General features: G+C 42.6%; 2 protein-coding genes across 3 annotated transcripts in view; one reads left to right on the forward strand and one right to left on the reverse strand.

The window, feature by feature from the left end:
* Window positions 1–20,247, forward strand: part of LOC119433423 (39S ribosomal protein L28, mitochondrial) — a 31,761-nt gene that overhangs the window by 5,698 nt on the left and 5,816 nt on the right. The gene's annotated exons all lie outside the window — the stretch shown is intronic.
* On the reverse strand, window positions 281–20,024 carry LOC119433422 (ubiquitin carboxyl-terminal hydrolase MINDY-2). 2 transcript variants are annotated; one of them, XM_037700622.2, is made up of 10 exons: window positions 19,743–20,024; window positions 16,158–16,399; window positions 14,309–14,455; window positions 12,881–12,987; window positions 11,903–12,093; window positions 9,821–9,963; window positions 9,014–9,180; window positions 6,556–6,675; window positions 2,343–2,493; window positions 281–820 (listed from the first exon to the last, which is right to left on the reverse strand). In XM_037700622.2, the coding sequence occupies exons 2-10, from the start codon at window positions 16,392–16,394 to the stop codon at window positions 806–808; spliced, it is 1,278 nt and encodes a 425-aa protein (XP_037556550.1). In that variant the 5' UTR covers window positions 16,395–16,399; window positions 19,743–20,024; the 3' UTR covers window positions 281–805. The 2 variants fall into 2 exon arrangements, with proteins under 2 accessions (XP_037556550.1, XP_037556551.1); XM_037700623.2 differs by lacking the exon at window positions 6,556–6,675 and having other exon boundaries at window positions 19,743–20,023.

Below are 20,247 nucleotides of genomic sequence, written 5' to 3' on the forward strand. Positions count from 1 at the left end.
AACAAGTGTTGAAACAGTTCAGTATGGTTTGCTACTGAAGAGAACTATGAATAGTATTTCAGGACTAATTACAGCTAGCTTTTGATGCGAAGGTCTCGGCAATCATTTTTTACTGATACATGTTTACCTAACATTACACGTATACATCAAGCACTTTTTTTTTTCTGTGAAGTGGATGTTGGTTTGAATTGTAAGCAGGTACCAAGCTTTAAAACTTGACCATAGTGTGCACACTAGGGTGTGCAGCCGACACGAAATAAAAGTGTTTGCTCCAGAAAAGTGCGCATCAATCATGGGCTTTAATAATAACATCAACGTGATACAAAGAAATAAAACAGGTAACGGCTCTGCTTGCCACGTAAAGAACTGCGTTCTGACCAAGAAACCTTGTTGCTAACCCACATGTTATTTATACATATATATATATGTAGAGCGCCATATATTATCATACTTCTATAATTCGTGGTTAAAAAGACCGTGCACGGCACGGCGCTGCAGCAACAAAGTGCTGCGTCCGTTCTGGCTAACCAGTCTTTTTCTTCGGCATTCTTGACGATTGCAAGCTGCCAACAAGGAAGGGGAAGCCTTGTCCCCCATCCCGCACAAAGAGTCTATAAAGCAGGGAGCTCTTGGCCAGTCCTGTGGAGTCCCACGTGCTGGTCAGGTTTCCCAGCGTAATCTCAATTCGGGAGAGACGACAATGTCCCTGCTTGTCCTATGTACAACGCGTAGTAAACAGCACTGGGAGGAGGGAGAGAGGGTGTTTGCATTCTGGCGTGATTTGCATCGGTATGAGGAGTCCCACCTACAGGATTGTACACTGAAAGAGAAAGACGAGTATACCATCACATTTAAGTTCCAGACGACCTGGTCGTGGAATCTACAGTATAGCACAGTAGAACCTCGATATTACAAACACTGATATAACTTGGTGCATTATGGTAAAATTTTGATATAACGAATTATCAGATATAACGAAATGATTACAGTAGAACCTCTGATGGCGCTCACAAAATGAATATAACATATAATAAATCGGACATAACAGTGAATATCAGATAGTCGGCCATGCTTAACTTCAATAAGTATTCTACTGCTATGATGAAACTGAAAATGCAGGATCCTACATGCTATCGGTTACAGTGAAGCAACTCTTTACTTGTGGCTCAATACAGTACTATGCAAGCCAGCAGCGAAAAGCTGAAATGCCCACTAGGGTAACTTCAAATGTACCTCTGTATGCTTTAGTCATTAGATGTAAAAAATTTTAAAAAGTGTTTCTGTCACTGGTGCCATCAATGAAAAGCACACAAAGCTCATCTCAGGCACAAGCTTGGCTTTGCCTGGCTTGTCTTGCAGTACAGAGGTGGCGAGAGTTTTGCAATTGCATGTTTTTGTACCTTAGCTTTGCTCACAGTTGTAATCCTGTTGCATGGCCTCAACTGAAGTCGTTGGCACTGATTTTTGTTTTCACTTTTATAATAACAACAAATGCAACAAATTTTTTTTTTCTGGATGTCACTTTGTTATATCAAGGTTTGACTGCGCACAAGCGTGTGTGCACACAAACACTTACTTCACATAAAGACAGTTAGTGCCTTCCAGGCACATGTCAGTCACGTCTCAGACAGCAGCCACCGACACACAGCAACTCAGTGAATATGGTGTTAAAAAAAAAACATTCTGTGGTTTTATGCACTAAAACTACAAATTAATTATAAGGCACGCCATGCAGAATAATCCTGACCACCTGCGTTTCTGTAATGTGCACCTAGTGCGGAGTAAAACGAGCGTTTCTGCATTTCGCCCCTATCGAATGTGGCTGGGCTACCACTCGGCTACCGGGGTAGGCTATAATGTTTTGCTGCAGAGTGTGAAACTGTAAACTTGATTCCTGGCCATGCCAGCTGCTTTTCAATAGGGGCAGAATGTACAAGTGCTCACACAGTAGTTCACATTAGGGAATCTCAGGCTAATGTGAAGCCCTACAATACGGCATCTCTCGCAGCTGAGCTGCTTCTCCGGGACACACTGGACCTCGTCCATCAATCAAGCAATCTTGGACATCTCACCTTATTTACCACTCCACGAGTGAGTAATGAATATATTTTTTCTGGAACTTTGTGCTTTCTAGAACATGCCTTTCCGTGACAATCGCTCTACCACCTGAGCTAACCAGGAGGCTAGCTGGTTGCAGTGCTGGCCCAAATTATTCGACAACTCGAAGCACTGGGGACTCAGATATAGAAAATTAGTTCCGCGGAAGCCCACAAAGTGGAGAAACACCTTCATCCACCTTGTGGGCTTCCGCAGAACTAATTTACAATAATCAATCAACTTACGTCTTTTTTGGACGGTGGGCTGCTGTTATTCTGCCTTTGCCGCACTGTTGATTCGACAGCGTCCTGCGCTGATCCTGATGCGCTCCGTGCGGGGGGCCGTGACAATGCCCTGTGGTGCTCTTCCTCCTGAAGCTGCTTTGCAAGCTCCTCACTGCAATGTTCAGAAAGCAGCTTTTGTTTAAATGTGCTGCCGAGCTATCTATTAGCCCTGGCGTGGGCTATGACACTCCAACAGAATTACTCAAAGTGAACTGGCTGAGAACAATGATTTGAAATTATACTCCCATTTCATACTTAGCAGGTGGGCAGTGCAGCAGAAGCTGCAGAAGTTGTGCGGTTATGGAAGCCTCAATCTGCGTTTTTCGCAGCACAGTTGTTTCTTTATCTGCATTGCATTATATGAAATAACTACAACAACTTGTGGAGAAAAGGTTGCATAAATCGCACACTATTCATGCACCTTTGTGCTTCCAGTCTGTGACATACTCTGTTATGGTCACCTGTACGAGGGGCGCGCTGTGGCAAAGCCACATGTCAGACAACACCTCAGTGTGTGGTTGGAAATTCATCACAATGAATTTAACAAAAAAAAAAAAAAAAAACAGCACAGCTGGCCACAATATCCTGCCGTTGCAGCATTTCATAAGAAATATATCCTTAGTTTAACTGAAAAAGAAAAAGTCACGAAGTGCCAAAACTGAATGCACTGCAAGGTTGAAAAGTTATCTGAGCATTTCTCTGTCGGCTAGTCACCAAGAAAACACTTGTAGTGAACACAGAAGCATGCAGCCGAAGCATGCAAGCTGAAACCTGTGTGTGCAAACTGGAATGTGTTACAAAGGCATATAAATGAGAAGCTGGCCACAGTGTGCTGTTATTACAACACATCACAGGAACACTTCAGTTCAAGTGAGAAAGGATATGTGTTAACATAGCAGGAAAGCCAGATGTTTGTAGAGAAAACTGCTCATTCTAGAACATTGATATTAGTCTTGGTGGTGGGTATGAACAGTAAACTGGCGAGCTCTACATCCAGGTCAACAGAAAATCCAGATTTCTTGCAAGTTCTTCATTCTGAAAGCTGAGCAAAACTACATTTAGCAAAACTACATGGAGGACTGTATTATCTTGTCCCAGATTTTTCTCAAAGTACTAACTGTCTGTTAAAAATGTCACTAATTCTTTGACGTTACAGAAATTATGAACTTCAGAGGTGGAGGACAACGCCACATATTTGCACTTTTTATTTTTATCAAATACTTCGCACACTTCGCATGGTGTACTTTATCTGAAACCTTGAAAATATGACATTGAAATACCCAAGGTGCAGATTTTTGTTTCAGAAGGTATAACAGACCTATGAATCACTGTTCATGATTAAAAATAGAAGAACAAAAATGACGCACACGACCATGCACACCAAATCAGACACACAAAAATCTAGCAAATAAACAGTGACAGGCTGAAACAAGATGACAAACCAAAAGATGCGAAACCAATGTTACAGAATGGCCAAACCAGTGACGGGTGTAGCCACTACATAAGCAGCCACGAACCAAAGCAAAAACAGACAATCGTGAAGAAGGCCGGCATGTAATTTCGGTGCAGGAACAAAACGAAACAACAGCATGGACTACACAAACTTGCACATGTGTGACATATAGAAGCATTCGACTAGAGCACTGTCAGTCATTGCTGCCAGCCCAACCCTTGTCGACATGAGCAGGTCACCCCATATTGGATAAGAGAGTCTTATCACCACCTGTTGCTGAGCTAGTTGACTCATGCTTACTGTGTAAAAAAACACAAAACGATATGAAGTAACAACAGGACAGAAGGAGCTCTTTTCTGTCTTCTTATTTTCACATTGTTTCGTGTCCTTTTACTTGTGCAGAAACACAGGACAGAAAGTTTAGAACACAGAATAGACACGACACTTGAGAGCAATGAAACAAGGAGAGGGCAAAAGGAGTGTCGAGTTTTAATGTCATGAGGCTATGGCTGCGGCTATGAGTACTAATGCCGAAGTAAAGGGCTGTGGATCAATTTTGATCATCTGAGGTCTTGTTAAAGTTTACTGCATTGAAATTTGGTACACCACTCAGCTTGGTAACGCCAGTGCTGCGACAATAATCGGGGCGTGAAAGCTATCTTTAAAAAATTAACTTCACGACAGATAGTGTCACCTTTGCACTTTACGCTAAAGAAAAAAAAAAAGAGATATTGTGCTATGTTTAAAACATTTAGAAGTTTTGAAGAAGCTGTCATGTCAAAATGTGAATGCAGAGTTATGGTCTGAGCATATATTTTCGACTTCAAATGTTTACAAGGTATGGTTTATGATAAAAAGCTGAATATTTTTGAGCCAGTTAATGCAGGCTGGATTTAAGATTTGATAACTGTACCAGTGTATGTGATCATGATTTTGTTGTACTGTTTTACTGGCTGCAAGGTAAAGCTGGGCTGAAATTCAAATTTTCACGGAACCCACATCCCGTAAATTTTTGACGCCAATCGCACATGTTAGGGTTAGCGGTTTAATGGAGTACTGGGACAGAGCCAACAGTGCCAGTGCCAATGGCGGCAGCTTGTGACAGCGAGATTAACCAAACCATATGCACCTCCTATTGCATCATGCAGCTGCTTTCTCAAGTGTGTTTCATTAAGTGTTTCTGCAACAATGACAACTTATAACAATATCTTCTTTTTTTCTTGCCACGAAGCGCCACGCAAAAGAACATTCCAGCACCTTCAGGTCTAACATAGCATCACAAGGCTGTGGTTTAGTTCCAGTATCCCAGTACAACCACAATGCTTAAAGGGTATATGTTCCATCTAAAAAAATTACCCACAGAATCTCCTGTGGGAGTTATCTAAATGATGCGTAAGCATTTGCTATTAATCACGTGCTGTTTCGTCACCGTATGTTGCTGTGTTTGATATAGTAATTGCAAGAAACACCACGAAAGAATCGTGAAACGGAGAAGCCCGCTTGAAACACCGAAATGTTAACAGAGACCAGCGTGAGATGACGAAGAAGAGGCGAGCATAGTAGCAATGTTCACTCATGTTATATGATGGTGCGTTTGGATGATGCCGCTGCTTCATGGAAGATGAGCACTGGCCGATGCGTGCTGTAGTACGTGACCTAATTGAACAGTGTCTCGTTTGGTAGACCTCATACGTAGACATGGTCGATGACGCTACCTCCTCTCGATGCGAACCATTATCAACCGCGATCAACCGAACTCCGGCAGCGGCTGCGTACGGCATAGCCGCGCACTGGTAGCATTGTATGCGCTGTGTTTTTGCCGCTTAGTTAGCGTTGAAGCGAGAGGCAGCACGAAGATCAATTCGCTCGCTGCTGCGGGCCCTACCTGAAAGCGATCGCCATTCGTGACAGACGAACAGAGGGATGGACGGACAGAGAGGTTTCCTCGTTGGTTAGGCATAGAAATGCTTACGCATTTAAACTCTCGTTCTGTCTTTAATGCATGGGTGTCCATGTCTGGGGTCAGTGTGAAATCTTAACAAGCTTGGCAGCATGTGAGGATGTTAATGTAGAATGCTGACTAACATGAGAAATTGGAAGGAGCCTGAACATGCTCTCTGCTTATGCTCTTTGAAAATTGCAGAAGATGGTGCATGGATATTTTTGTGCGCACATGTTGAGACTATCACTGATGTCACACGGATGTCACGTGGTACAGTTTCAATTTTCGTTTGCTATTTTTTGCTAACTCAGAAATATTCAGTTATATGCAAACAGACATCTTGGACATGACATGAAGGACTCGTAAACTTAAAGCAACCATTAGTGTAATGTGAACAAAATCGGGAAGCTTTCCCTAAGAAGCATCGGATACAGGACCAATGCCAGCCCACTGCACGGCAAACATAATGCACTGCCATCTAAGACCAACATTGGACCTGTGCTGGCACATCAGGTCAGTGTTAGCTTAACACTGAATCAACATTGGCCATCTTTCCCAAGCCGTTAGGGGCCCTTGCAGGCCAAAATAATAGGGCTAATAGGACTTTTATAAATTTATAAATTATAAATTATAAATTTATAAGCCTAATAAGGATATGCACTGAATTGCATTACTTGTGGCTAAGTGCTCTGCCCGAGATGAGGTCAAGTCAACACGTGCTCATGTCGAACAAGGGCGACACATGCAGCAGGGCGTGCAGCCGTGCCTTCTCCGCTTACTCTGCGCGGATGGCGTCATGGTTGAGCGGCTCGACTGGCTGGACGAAGGACTGCAGAGCATCGTTTTTCGTTCGCTCATGGTGCACTTGCTCGTGGTGCAAGCTTAAGGCAACCAGGTAGCTGCAAAGAACCAGCGCCAGCGCCCTTGGCTCAGGCCTCGGCCGGGCCGGAACATTCGGGCTACCACGCTCCCGCTCTAGCACAAGTTACAAAACGCCACACAACGTGTACAGACCCTCAGGGAGCACCTCGGTCACTGCGATTGTTCAGCCGCCATGGAAGTAGCAAAAAGAACACGTCGGCCATTTGGTTACGCTACTTTTCGGCCTCTTATTTCTTTCAGACGAATTTGCAGACAGATTGTAATATTTCTTTGAAGCAGCATACTGACATGACATTCTTGGTTTTTCATTTTACTTTTTTTTCTGTGGTAAATGAAGGTCCAAGCCCTTTTTAACTCCAGAAAAAATACAGGGCAAGCAACAATGTGTCACAATGTCATAACACATACTATCGCTCCATTCCTGCGATCGCTGTGGCTGATGCAGCACAGCCAAAATAAGAGTGTGCAGCAATCTCATTAATATTTTTACAAGCAATTTTATCATACCTAGACTTGATGCTACTCTATGTCAGCAGATTTTGTGCTGTGTCACGAAATCACAATTTAGATGACCTCAGCTCTGACTGTGGGAAACCAACATACAGTTGAACCCCTCAAAAATGTACTCGGCGGGGAAAGCAAAAAACATTCGCTTTCGCAAGTATTTCGTTGTAGCGAAATGAGATGGTACAGACCTGGAATCAGTTGCAAAACGAAAATTTACTGTCAAAATTCTGTTAGCCTACTTTAGCATGCCTCACTTGAGGCAATAGAACCACAGTGCTGACAGTACAAAATGTGACCCATGCATCGGTCAGCGATGGCGGCACTGCCATTGAGTGGTATTCTTTTGGAGATGCGATCACTTTCATAAAATTTTGCATACAACTATGCACCAGGCACGGAACAACAGCATTCCTCTAGAACGTGCCGTCATCAGTAGACGCGTCTGGTGCCAAGCGCAAAAATGATCGTATCTTATGTTCCTGAAAGTGATCGACCAAGAATACCGCCCCTTCGCGGAAATCTACGTCCAGCATTACTGAATCCGCATGCGATGCCTGTTGGGTGGTACTGAAACCAGCATTCTTGAAGCAGGGGATGCGTATTCTCAGACGATCACTCAATCACAGCTGAATCACTCAATCATGGCAGCCCATGCTGCAGCCGCCATCTCAAGCACCATAAACAAGCCTACGCCGATGGGACATGGATTTCCTTGTTTTTGCTGCACTTTTTTCAACTATGGAAGTACCGTTGTCATATGTTGATAGATACATGCAGCCGTGCCACTTGAAATAGGTAATCAACAAACAAGATGGCGGCCATGATGTGTTTCCGATGCACGCGATTGCTTCCGGTACCTTGCTGTTCTTGTAAACAAAAATGGTGCTGGCCTTGCAAGCTCGCTGTGATGACATTTTACACTATTTAAGTGGGGAGAAAATGCATTTGAGCATAAAGATGTTTTGCGAAACTGTTGCCACCAGACAAGAGAGGGGGGGCTGGTTCTGTGATCTATCCATGTTCTCTACACAAGGCATGGAAAGTACTATTCAGTTAGGTGCTGGAGGAACATTCACTGTATGTTACTGGATGCTCAGAAGGTGTTTCAGCACATTTGGTCCTTTATCCCAAACTAAATCTACCATTCAAGTATCAATCCAGCTTCTACAGCTTAAAGTTACATTTATATGTACAAGTGTGTTGCATCAATGTGAGCTGGAATGACAGCTTATTAAAGAAGAGTATATCTATGCTCTAAGGGAAGCGCAGTCGAGGACGGCAGAAAACTAGGTGGGGTGATGAAGTTAGGAAATTTGCAGGCGCAAGTTGGAATCGGCTAGCACAAGACAGGGGTAATTGGAGATCACAGGGAGAGGCCTTCGTCCTGCAGTGCACATTATATAGGCTGCTGCTGATGATGATATCTATACTGATGTCAATGTCATGCAAGAAAACATGAAAGAAGCACTGCTTTAAGAAGCTTACCCGATTATTTCAATCTTTCAGCTGCACAATGCACCAGTAAACAATCAAACAAACAAGAAGCTGCAATACTTATAGGGCACTTTAGGCAGATTTGGACAGTGAAAAAGTGCATGACCACCATGATGTCATTACTGCATATTTTTTCATAACAGCAGGGTAACGGCTTTATGTAGCACTTGAAACAAAAATGTGGAAAAAAAGAAAGCAAGAAAGGTTGTTCCAGAGGCTACTCACCAGTTAAGAACAAAATTTTCAGGTAACCAAGTTTCAGGGAATTTTTCAATACACAGTTCCAATACTTGCATAGCACTAACAAGCATACTACCAGAACGCCACCCACACAGCACAAGAGAGTTCACTCACTCCCGATCAATTTGCTGCTCGGTGGTGAGGCATCGTGGCTTGGGCGGGTTGACGACGAAATCGGAATCCGCGAACTGGCCGTCGCCCTCGACATTGATCAACGATTCCCAGACTACGTCAGGCTCGTTCAGGAAGCCCTGGTCCGTCACCAGCTGGTACAGGCGGTCCTGATGTGACGGGAGGAGACAAAAACGATTAAAAGGCCCAACTGAAATGAAATGTCAAACAGCGCAAAAAGCCTTGTCTCTAATAATGGTGTAGGTACAAAGTAGGTACATGCACAACTTTACGTTTGAGGTACAAAGGGCTCTACGCAAAAAAAAAAAAGCAAGATTTACCTTCTTTCCTTATATTGAAACTCCAAGAAACAATACCGTTACCATTTGCTGGAAATGACGCAGAATGCACAACATTGAAAAACCAGGGCACACCCAGACGCCTAAGCGGCCAGACGCAACAGCACAGCCTGTGTGCACAGTTCCAAGATCTCCATTGAATCTGTTTACCACTAGGTGCCCACACTGTCTGCTAAGGCGCTATTCAAAGTCTTAGTTTAAAAATTAGGTGACTGAGGTATGATTTACCGAGGTAACTTCGATTCTGTATACTACTCATTAATAATCAATTTGGCCCAAGTGAAATTTTGTCACAACTGGCCTTCAACTTGAAGCGATGTACATGCCTGCATAATTTTGTGCGAACACAATAACTACAATATTCCAGCATAACAGCCATTGTACACAATTACAATGCTCGCAAGAACTCACAATGGGTCAAAAACTAAAAGAAACAAAGACTGTGATTTACCTTTCGCTTGTGCAATGTGATAAAGTGGTTATTCCGAAAGAGGACGCACAGTTCGTCTTCTATAAGCGTCGAGTTCAACTCGCACAGGCCGTGGTATGTCAGCTGCGACGCTGTTCGCTCCAAGAATGCTTCAGCTAACAACGCTGCAGACGAGAAACAATAAACATTAGCTAAAAGATACTCCAAGTGTCTCAGATATCTACATGGCACGCTTGTACAGTCATAGACAGATGAAATGCAAACAAGAAATGACAAAGTAGAACACTTCTTTGCAAGTGATAACTCGAGAGCACAATCTCATAATGCTACTTATCTGGTCGCCAAAAATAGTATATATGCCTGCACTAGAAGTACATGCCAGAATCACGCTGACATTAGATATACTGGCAAAAGCAGAAACGAAAGAACATGTCGTTAGCCCTAGCTTATTGTCCATGGCTGTACACAAGTGCTTCCACAAATGCTCTCCATTCACGAAATGAAATCAGTGTCTTGTAGTACAGGCCTGTCATTTTCACAGCACAGTTGGTTTCCAACAATACACAAATAAAAAAGGCCTTCACGTTAGCATAACGCTTCCAAGAAAAGTAGGCACGACACTCAACCATCCAACTTAATGCAGTTCCTTTTTATCTATGGTGTCCACGACCAAGACATTTGAATTGCATCTAATACAAAGAGTTTTAAATCCCTGGCATGTCTCAAAAACATCTTAACATGCTGATGGTTAAGTCAAAATTTTAAGAAGCTCAATTAACCACTAGACTCCCCCTTTCTATTTTCCTGAATTCACTTCCTTGGTCTGACTGAAAGTTATGCTGCGCGTCCATGACAGTGCACCTTCTCATATGCTCGCTGACCACTTATATTTCATAAAATGCATACTCCTTTCTACACTTGCAACACTTTTTAGCTACACTAAACGCAAAATGGATAGTTTTCATACTGCTTTATAATTCTTTTTTTTTTTTCTGTTGTCTCACTCAGCTGCTATTTATACCTGATGCAAAAGTTTCTTATGCCCTGCTTATAGCATGCCGAATGTTCATTAAGGAGCTCAAAGCTTCGAGTTGAAGACACACTCGGATAAGGCGATAACAGCACAGTTTTGAGAACATAATGGTCGCATTGAAGTGCGCAGCTAGTGCAAGAATTCATGATTTGAAACATTAAACGATAAGGCATTGCATCCATGTTGATAGCAAAACCATGTAAAGTAAGCACATTAGGGGGTGCTATTATCAAGCAAGTTGTTTTGTCAAGTCTGCATGTGTGATACCATGCCCCTTGGTAGGCTACCATGCACACATCCACTGACATGTCACAAGCTTCGATAACAGGACTGAACAACTGCGTACAACAGCCACATAACCGCACTACGAAAAACAAGTTATTCAACAAAGGAATCTGCATAGGTTCCTTTGTAACATAGTATGCCCAAGTATCACTTGAGATTTTTATTCCACCAAGACCAGACTCTGTTCAACTCTGAGTACCATGCCCAATTATTCTCAGTCATGTCTCACATATCTTATGCTAGAGAATTTTCACTTTGAGTACATGCTTTCTTATAACCGTATTACCATGACACCTAGACACAGAAAACAGTTTGTCATGCACAAATGCATTCTGCTTGTCTGCTAGTGTAGAAGTTTTGGCAGCAAGTTATCTTTGTAAAACAGTCTTGGACATTATGTTTTTTCCATCTAAGAATAACTGTGTCACCTAAAAATGTTCATAAGTTATAAGACACTTTTATTGACGACAGCATTACAAGATATCATCGCCATTTCAGCTGTTCCAGGCTATTTTGGCACCATAGTAACACGCAATGCTCACTGCTAATGATTATTAGTAATAATACACCAGTACTGGTAACAGTAATGGGCAGTATGCTGCTACCGGAGTAGTAACTGTTGCTACTGGTAACAGTAACTGGCAACAACATGTTGGCACTGGTAGCATTAACTGACCACATAATGGTACCAGTAGCGTGTGTAGTAATGTGTACGCAAGGGCTAAAGCTAATTATTCCTTGACAATCCCGGCCATGCTAAACATTAAGTATAAAACACAGCATGCCTTCAGTGACCAGCTCTGGCTTTGTAGAAGACTTGTTGATGATTATCCTTTCCACCAGCTGGTTGTAGCTGCAGTTGCCAACAGCTGCAAGGATTTCCGGGCACTCAGGGTCCAGGAGCCAACCGTGGTAGAGAGGAATTCGCAACAGGTCGAACACGATGCACTCTGGTGTGTACTCAAAGTCTTTTACACTGCAAGACAACAGAGCACATGAGATTTGTTTTCAGGAGAGATGAATCTTCTAACTCTATGCATTGCTGGGACTTTAAAGCTGATTTTTTTTCAGCGGCTTATGTGATGTGTGACATTTTCAGCCTGAAACCCATTTTAAGATTTCACACTGGTGAAAAATTAATTTAAAGGCACGTGCGAAGCTTTCCACTCAAATTTTTTTTGTACTGTCCTAGCGCAGTTTCCCGATTGATTTACCATATAAACCGGAATATAGGTTGAGGTTTTATTTTTTCCAAGACGAACAGCTAAAGGTTGCCCCTCGTTTTATATAGCGGTCTTTAGCACATTGCGAGTTGTCTGGCCAATTCAAGGTCAGGGGCCAAGCTATAATCCAGTTTACATGGTAAGAAGTGTGTAGCATATCAAGTACTATAACACAAGAGACATTACACAGTTAAAGTGCCCACTGGTACTCAGGGCCCTAAATATGAAAGATGTGCAGTGGAGCTCTCTTGATTTACAAAAATTTGTCATGAAAGCCCTGACGCAATTCAAATAATTTATTACTATGCAAAATAAAACAAATTGTAGCCAAGCATCGTGGAAAAGGGCATAACTTACGTATATTAGAAACAGCACTACATGGCTGTTTCTAATGAAAAACATTGCATGATACTTTCTGTAAGTGGTGACCAGCACTATAAAGTTAGGCTATGCAGACAGGCACACGCCTCGGAACAACATGCGGGCATCAATGGCGCTTGCAAGAGTCATGGGAACACAGTACACAATACATCAACTCACCCTGTAAATCGAACGTTTACATCCAACCCTGTTTGCAGCTTTGGCAGGATGGCAATGGCATCGTGCATGTTTTGTTCATAATTTAGCTGCGCACTTTCCGGAATGTCCTGTAAGTGAAACAAAGCAGAAAGAGTGGTCAGTGTCCTGCGTGAGGCAAAGTACAGTACAACAACCTCATCAATACAGTCAATCAATTCAAAGAAGAGAGGGATAGGGAGAAATGCAGAATAAGGAAATTACTCGAGAGACAAATTGGGCCCAGTTAACATTCCTTACCATGACTGCATAAACCCGGAAACTCAATTGGAAACTTATGTCAACAGTTTGGTGAACATGCGCCTGATCAGGTGTCATGATGAAATTTCTGTGGTCGTTGGGCAAGTGAAGGTGTGAAGCATACACATTCTTGAGACCAGAGACGTTCATTGCTTACCACAGCCTTGTGACCATCGTAATATTCTTGTCCACCATGGATACCAAAGAATGTGTATGGACTCTCAAAGATCTTTTCTTTACATCTTGACTTGGTCGAAATATGAGCAAAGAACTGTTTCAAACACTTGCGAAACGACACATTATACAGCACAGGATACTGGACACAGCAAAGTAGCTACACGGCAAACAAAGGTTTGTGGATGAGTGTTAGGTGTGAAAGTAGTTTAACAATTTCAACCACCTGTCCATGGTTTCAAATCTATATCAACATATTCTGGACCTCCTAATATGTCCTAATTCAAGATGTCCCATTAGAGCTGTTAAAGCAGCTAGCAGTAGCCATCACAACACGATGCTTTGCTCTCACAGGTACATTGATTTACTTTTAGTCAGTGACAGTTCTTCACCAGATTAAACCCATTATCAAGTTATCGCTTGGCGCAAGAAGCGCCTATTGTATATGAAGCTTCTTGAATGCTGTTGCCAATTGTGTAGCGAAAGAGTCCTGTCTAATCCAACTGCATGCATAAAGCAAATAGTGTTGTACATTGCTTCAACATACACTAGTACCAGCGATTACTCTGGAATGTGCAGTAAGTAATACATGTACAAAGAGTGGACTAACTTGACCGGTCAGTTCAGACGACTGTACTCGCTGTTATCATTGTGCTTCGAGTGGAGCGTGTCTTTCTAGGCAACAAGGCCGCCTGATAGAAAGGCTAGATTCTCGACCCACTCTTTTGGCAGTGTTTGGTTCTTTGCCGTAACTGCAATGTGACAATAGTACCAATGCTGACGGCGGCAGTAATGGACCTACACAGCATTGTGCTTTTACAGAGAAGAACGCAAAGCCGCAATTATAATTCGTTTTACACACAGCCTATAAAATGTACAACAGTGCCAGAGTCTGAGAAAAAAGCCAATTCGAGCGGAAATCACAGGCTCTAGGTGCTTCAATGCATAGCCCCAAGTGTATCATGGCTGTACAACCACCTTCGGTATAGACGACAGTATGCAGTCCCCCAGGTGCTCCATCAGCTGTTCAACAGTCACAATGTCGAGTGTCTGGGGGAGCTTGATGAGACCCTTCAGCGTGAGAACGTTGATGATGGCAATCAGGGGACAGGGCCCATTCTCGTTCTGTGAAACATACAAGAGACAACGAGCAAACTAAGTTTACATTTCGTAACGTGTTTTTGTCAGCCTTGTCCAAGCGACACTAAGGGCAAATATTAAAGGACTACCGACATATGTATTTTTGAAGTCGTAAATATTCTATGACATGCGTCTTGCACTTAAGAGAATCACACTTAGCAAACATGAAAGTTAGGAAACACCCATAGTTTAATCTGATACTAAGGTTGGCCTCGAAATGCTGAACCTGGTGTCATCAACATTTTTGTTATGGCATGGCAGACGAAAATTTGCTGACGTCATGTAGCAATAAGCCTAGGTATGACGACAGTTCTCATACAAAAATAAATTGCAGTTGACTCTCGTTAATTCTATTCTTGCAAGACCACAAGATTTATTAGTCTAATTATCCGAAAGGTCAAATTTGCAAACGGTGGCAAAAACGAATTCAAATTTTTCCTCATTGCTTGAAGTAATCTGTAATGTCTTTTTGCTTTTCGCTCTTGAAGCGAGACTCTCTATCAGCATGCAGTGAAGAGCAGAGTGGGGACGAGACAAGCAAGGACCAGCACATTTCTAAGTGCTATCTCAGCATGACACAACATGAAACAAGTGGGAACTGATGGTTTCACGGAAGGAAGAAGCATCAGCCGCTAGAAGATAAAAATAAAACAGTGTCATGCCTGAGAAGCAATAGTGCCGTTAGCTGAATTTCTTGTTTTCAAGCTCCTGGTAACAGTTGGGTGCATAAGGGGGTGCCTGTGGGGGTCGAATTAACCAATGCACATGCTTTTACGATCAAACTAAATTAATTTTTCATCCATAGCAATGCATAGTTTCTTGCCGGGACTTTCCAGCGCATTTGAATTAAGCGAAAAGTCGAATAAGCGAGAGTCGACTGTATATGAATTTGTATCTTACGTGAAATTGTTAGAATGTTTACACTGGTTTTGCAGAAGTCCTACTCATAAACTAGTGGTGCAAAATCGGCATGCAAGTGGTATACTACATAGACTGATGCAAGATCTCCAGCTGCAGTGGTATCATACACAAAATGTAAACAAATGCAACGTACACCAATGGTTTACATATGACGAGTGCTGTCTCCGCAACGAAGAGCTAGATGGCTTGAAGCAAAGCCCACTTTTAGTGTGCTGCCCCTATTTCCGCAAAAAAAAAAAAAAAAAATCTTTGTTTTTCTTGGTGTATTTTGCACATTTAGATCAGAAATAAACATTTTGGGGGGTATCTATGTGTCTCGTCCTTAAGTTTAACAAAAAAATACAGAGGAGTGAGGGTTCAAGTTTATAACATACCAGTTGACATTAACGCTCGTTTCAAGATGTGTCACCTGCTGCACGGAAAACACATTGGAAGCAAATAAGGAAGAACTTAAGAGGGAGTGCGTGTGCCACGCTGCTTAAAGCTGAAGAAAGGAATAAATCGGAAGACAAGCTGTCACATTTTTTCTCTCTGTTCTGTAGGCCTTGTCGTACCCCTACAGAGAAACCTGCTCTTTCTACTGAAAAAGCCCTCGGCTTTACACGGGTCTTAGATGGATATAAACACTGTCAAGGAAAGCAGTTCTTGCCCCGACAAAGACAAGTCCACTTGTTGAAACTACAGCTACAACCTTGTTCTGACCAATGTTGATCACGTCAGTGTATTTAGCACGTTTCCCAGATCGCGTGAAAAAAATGGTCCTCGCCTGTGTGACAATAGGTGTCTTCTGGTTGTTCCACCGGACCCACTTGATGTGATACACCGACTGCGGTGGCTGCTCGATGCTTGGGCTGGTACATGAGGTCGTCGTCGTCTCGGTCCGGCAAGCCGCTGGTGCCTGTGCCAGTGAAGCCGTGTCGCTGTTCTCGGTGACCGATGCTGCTTCTGCACCTGCTCCAGCTCCTCCAACAGCTGCAAGCTGCTGTGTACTTGGCTGTTCCATTCTACCTGCAGGTGTTTGGACAGAACAGAAATCAAAACAAGCCAAGAGAATAAAATTTAAAAGGGTTATGCAGATCACATGTTGCTGCAGTGAAGTGGTTGATTAAATGTCATACAAGTAAATGCGATGTGTACAGCAGAAGCTTGCGTCCTGTTATTTTGCGCTGTTTCTGCTCAAGCAATGTGTACAATTATCTCTGTTTTCAGCCTTATCATGTGTAATCTCATGCAATGTGAATTTTTGTGCACCACACTGGTCACAACTTTAATAATTATGCAATGTTTATGTTTATGGACTACTCCGTTCGCAAGCTACGCAAACACCAAAACAGGAGGATGCACAGCATGAGGCATCGATGCAGTGATGTTAGGAGGATGTACAGCACTTGTTGAGGGAAAAATGGTGGTCAGAGGTGTATGCACAGAGTAGGACGACACATATGTAAATACATTTTAGGATTCTACAAACCTAATCTCACATACACACTCTGGAAAACTGCCCAAGAATGGGTATCCCATTAGGTACACAACGGGTACCCCATTCTTGGACCCAATGGTCCAAGAATGGGATAGCCCAAATGTTGCAAGTCATGATCAATAATGCTTGAAACTGGGCTAGTCGGTGAAGATCCAAGATTACTGAGCTAGCGCAAGGACAGGGACACCGACATGGTGAAGCATTCATTTGGTCTTGTTTCTTGTGTATGTGTCCCTGGTCCTTGTTTCTTTATGCTAGCACAAAAAATCATGGAAGCCGTGATCTAACATTTCTTTCGACAAGCGAAACTGGTAACAAGCCACAAAGAAAATGTGTTTTCATCAAAGGCCAAGCTTGGTTCTTCAGCTCCTGCTCCATTAAATTTCAATTCATACTTGCCAACCTGTGCTGCCTAAATTTCATAAAAATCCAGCAAACATGACAAGGGCGGAGGAGGGGGAGGTGATAGCAGGCATTTTATTAAGGTTTGCCCTGAGAACACACGTTTTATGGGATACATACGCACTTTATCAAAGACGATTGATATACCATTAGACGCAGCACACAAGCAGCAGCAAACTAGGAACAGCAGAGGTTGATGAGCAAAGCAACACATTTTCTTTAGATTCTCTGAATAAACCTGTTCGAAGGAAGTACCCCTTTGGGATATGGCGTTTAGTGCTGCCACAGAAGGGTGACGTAGGTATCATCACAATTTATTTCCTGCAGGAATTTTTCTCTTCTTTTTTTTTTTTTTTTTTTGCAATCTTGCCCTGGCCTCTCGTTCAACACATTCAAAACTTTTTTTGTGAACAAAATTTACCATATGTAAAAGTTGACACAATATTAATAAAATTGTAGAACAAGCCCAAATTTGTAAACATTATGAAAGATTCAAGAGAGTTAGCTGGTATGTGAAATGAATTTATTCTTCTTGAACAAAACATACAAGGAGTAGCCAGGAAAGCTAGAGAAATAAGCAGCTTGACGGGGTTGCTGCCCCTTTTAACAGCAGACAACAGTGGGAAAAACCTTCTTGTATAACAGCTTTTCACAATATCAAAGAGAATGAATTAACTAGGAATATAAGCATTTTTCGACAAAGTAACATAGCTAACACATAAATGCATCATCAATTTGCCTTTCGCCTTTCCCAGTAAATTGTAAAGATAAAGGTCTGCCTGAATTGCAGTAGTCGTATTCACACTACACCTGAGATGCAGAGAGCTCGCCGCAATGTTGTACTGAAAAAGCAATTTCCTTGGTCTGCACATGGAGGTTTCAGACCAAGGAAATTGCAAGATTGCAAGAAGAGAAGAGGAAAATTCCTGCAGGAAATAAATTGTGATGATGCCTACAGCACCCTTCTGTGGCAGCACTAAATGCCTTATCCCAAAGGGGTACTTCTTTCGAGCAAGTCTCTTCCCTGTACTTTGTCTTTTGACTCGTTTTTACTATTCAGTATGTACCAACTGACCCAGATAGCTACTCTACTGCAAGAGTTCAATAGCCACTGGAGATGAATGCTGAATGGTACTTAATTTGCTTAAAAGCAAGCTTCACATTTTCGTTTGACTATATGCTCTACTTTGAAGCGTGTTATTAGAAATGCACAGAGTTATTGTTTGAAAGGTTCAGACGAGGGGGTGTTTCAACTAATATGTCTGCACATTACCTGGCCAAATGGTATTTGAACGTTTTGTTATGCTTAAGAAAAAGGCTACTGTTCAAATAGAATTTGTATGGTTCAAGAGCACAGCCAGATGCTCAGGATGTTTCACAGCTTTGGTCACACAATTTTTGTTACATTATTCACAGCCACAAAGATAACACATCCATGCTTGTAAGGAAGCAATTGCAGCTTGGTGCAAAAGTAAATTAATACATCAGGGGCAACTCTCTTTTTGAAAGGTTCTACTGCTCTGGAATACATTCACATGCAAAATGTGGGTGCTTACTGATAAGTACGCGTGAAAGATAGACGCTCAGCCATTGCAAAATCTCTGAATGGACCTACATTAGTAGCCGCGCAACATAAAACGGTTTAGCATGCAGCAAACGTTGCAAACTTGCAGCTCGCACTCAAAGTACAGAGGATCCTAAACGTGGCTTAAACCACCGTCTTGCGGGGACACATCTGTTTAACTGCGTCTTTGCATTTGCGACACGCACAACATTGGTCTGAACGAAGATGTGACGGCGCAGTTTCCAGTTTTAAGGAGAGCGAAAAACACGTTTTGAACCAACATCGGCGCCAAAGTGCGTTTTTACGCGCACCTGGCCCGACCTGGCCTTACGTGACACTGTTAAAAATATTCGCAACGTGACAGCGCTTTTTTTAGACCAAAACGTCTCTGCCCGGAGAGTCACCAACCTTGAACGTGATTGCCCAAGTCCATCACGTTACTCAATCTAAAATAAAACGAAGACCGAAAACTTCATCGCACGATAGCAAGATGACGGTGCTCAAGCGGCAGGGAAAAGATAATACCGCAACTTTTGACGTTATGCAAAAATCGGTCACTTATGTTTTGCACTGCTGGTTAGCGTAGCAGTAGTAGTACTCGACTATAACGCGCCTGCGTATGCCGAAGGTCAGATCCAGGGGTAGCGGTATTCACAAATGCCACAAACCGTTCACCACGCCGCATTGCGTGCGCCGTCATGCGTTTAATTGGGGTCAAGCTTCTTAAAACAAACAGCCGTAGCAAACGCCGACCCCTATTGCTTTCGCAATGTTTCATCCCGTCGGTGGGAAGTTTTAGACGGTAACCTAATTAAGCTCGGAAACACCTCGCAGCACGATCAACGACAAGGTTCGTCCATGAAGTACGACGTAAAAACAACAAGCGTGAAGAGCCGGCGACTCACCCGAAAACCACGATTGGAAGGCGATTTTTCAGGTGCATAAATATTTGACATTGCAATCCTTGTTCAACAGGTACGATGCACTTCCATGTCAATTTGCACGATGGTGCAGGGTTTACACAGAAAACTCAAACGGCACGTTTGGCAGTGCAGCACTATTGCGCGCGGTCGACGCACTCACTGATGCAATAACATTGGCGTTTTCTGTCGTTTCAGCAATATGAACGGACGAGCTCTTCGCAACACGACAGATTACACTGGCTGGTTTGCTTTCCGAAACGAAAGCAGCCGTCAAATCGTAACGTTCAGATTCGTATTTCGGTTTGCGAGTCCATGCACTGCCTGAAAATTCACTGGTTAAGTAATACTAAAATACACTAGTAATACTAGTAAAATAGTATTGCATAAAAATGAAGATATCTTCTTAGAAGTTTGGTTTACAGATGTCTTCAAGCTTTAATTAATGGCTAGAACGGCGAACTTCATAACCCAAGTTCTCAACCATGAG

Source organism: Dermacentor silvarum, chromosome 11 (assembly GCF_013339745.2).
Source record: "Dermacentor silvarum isolate Dsil-2018 chromosome 11, BIME_Dsil_1.4, whole genome shotgun sequence".
NCBI lineage: Eukaryota > Metazoa > Arthropoda > Arachnida > Ixodida > Ixodidae > Dermacentor > Dermacentor silvarum.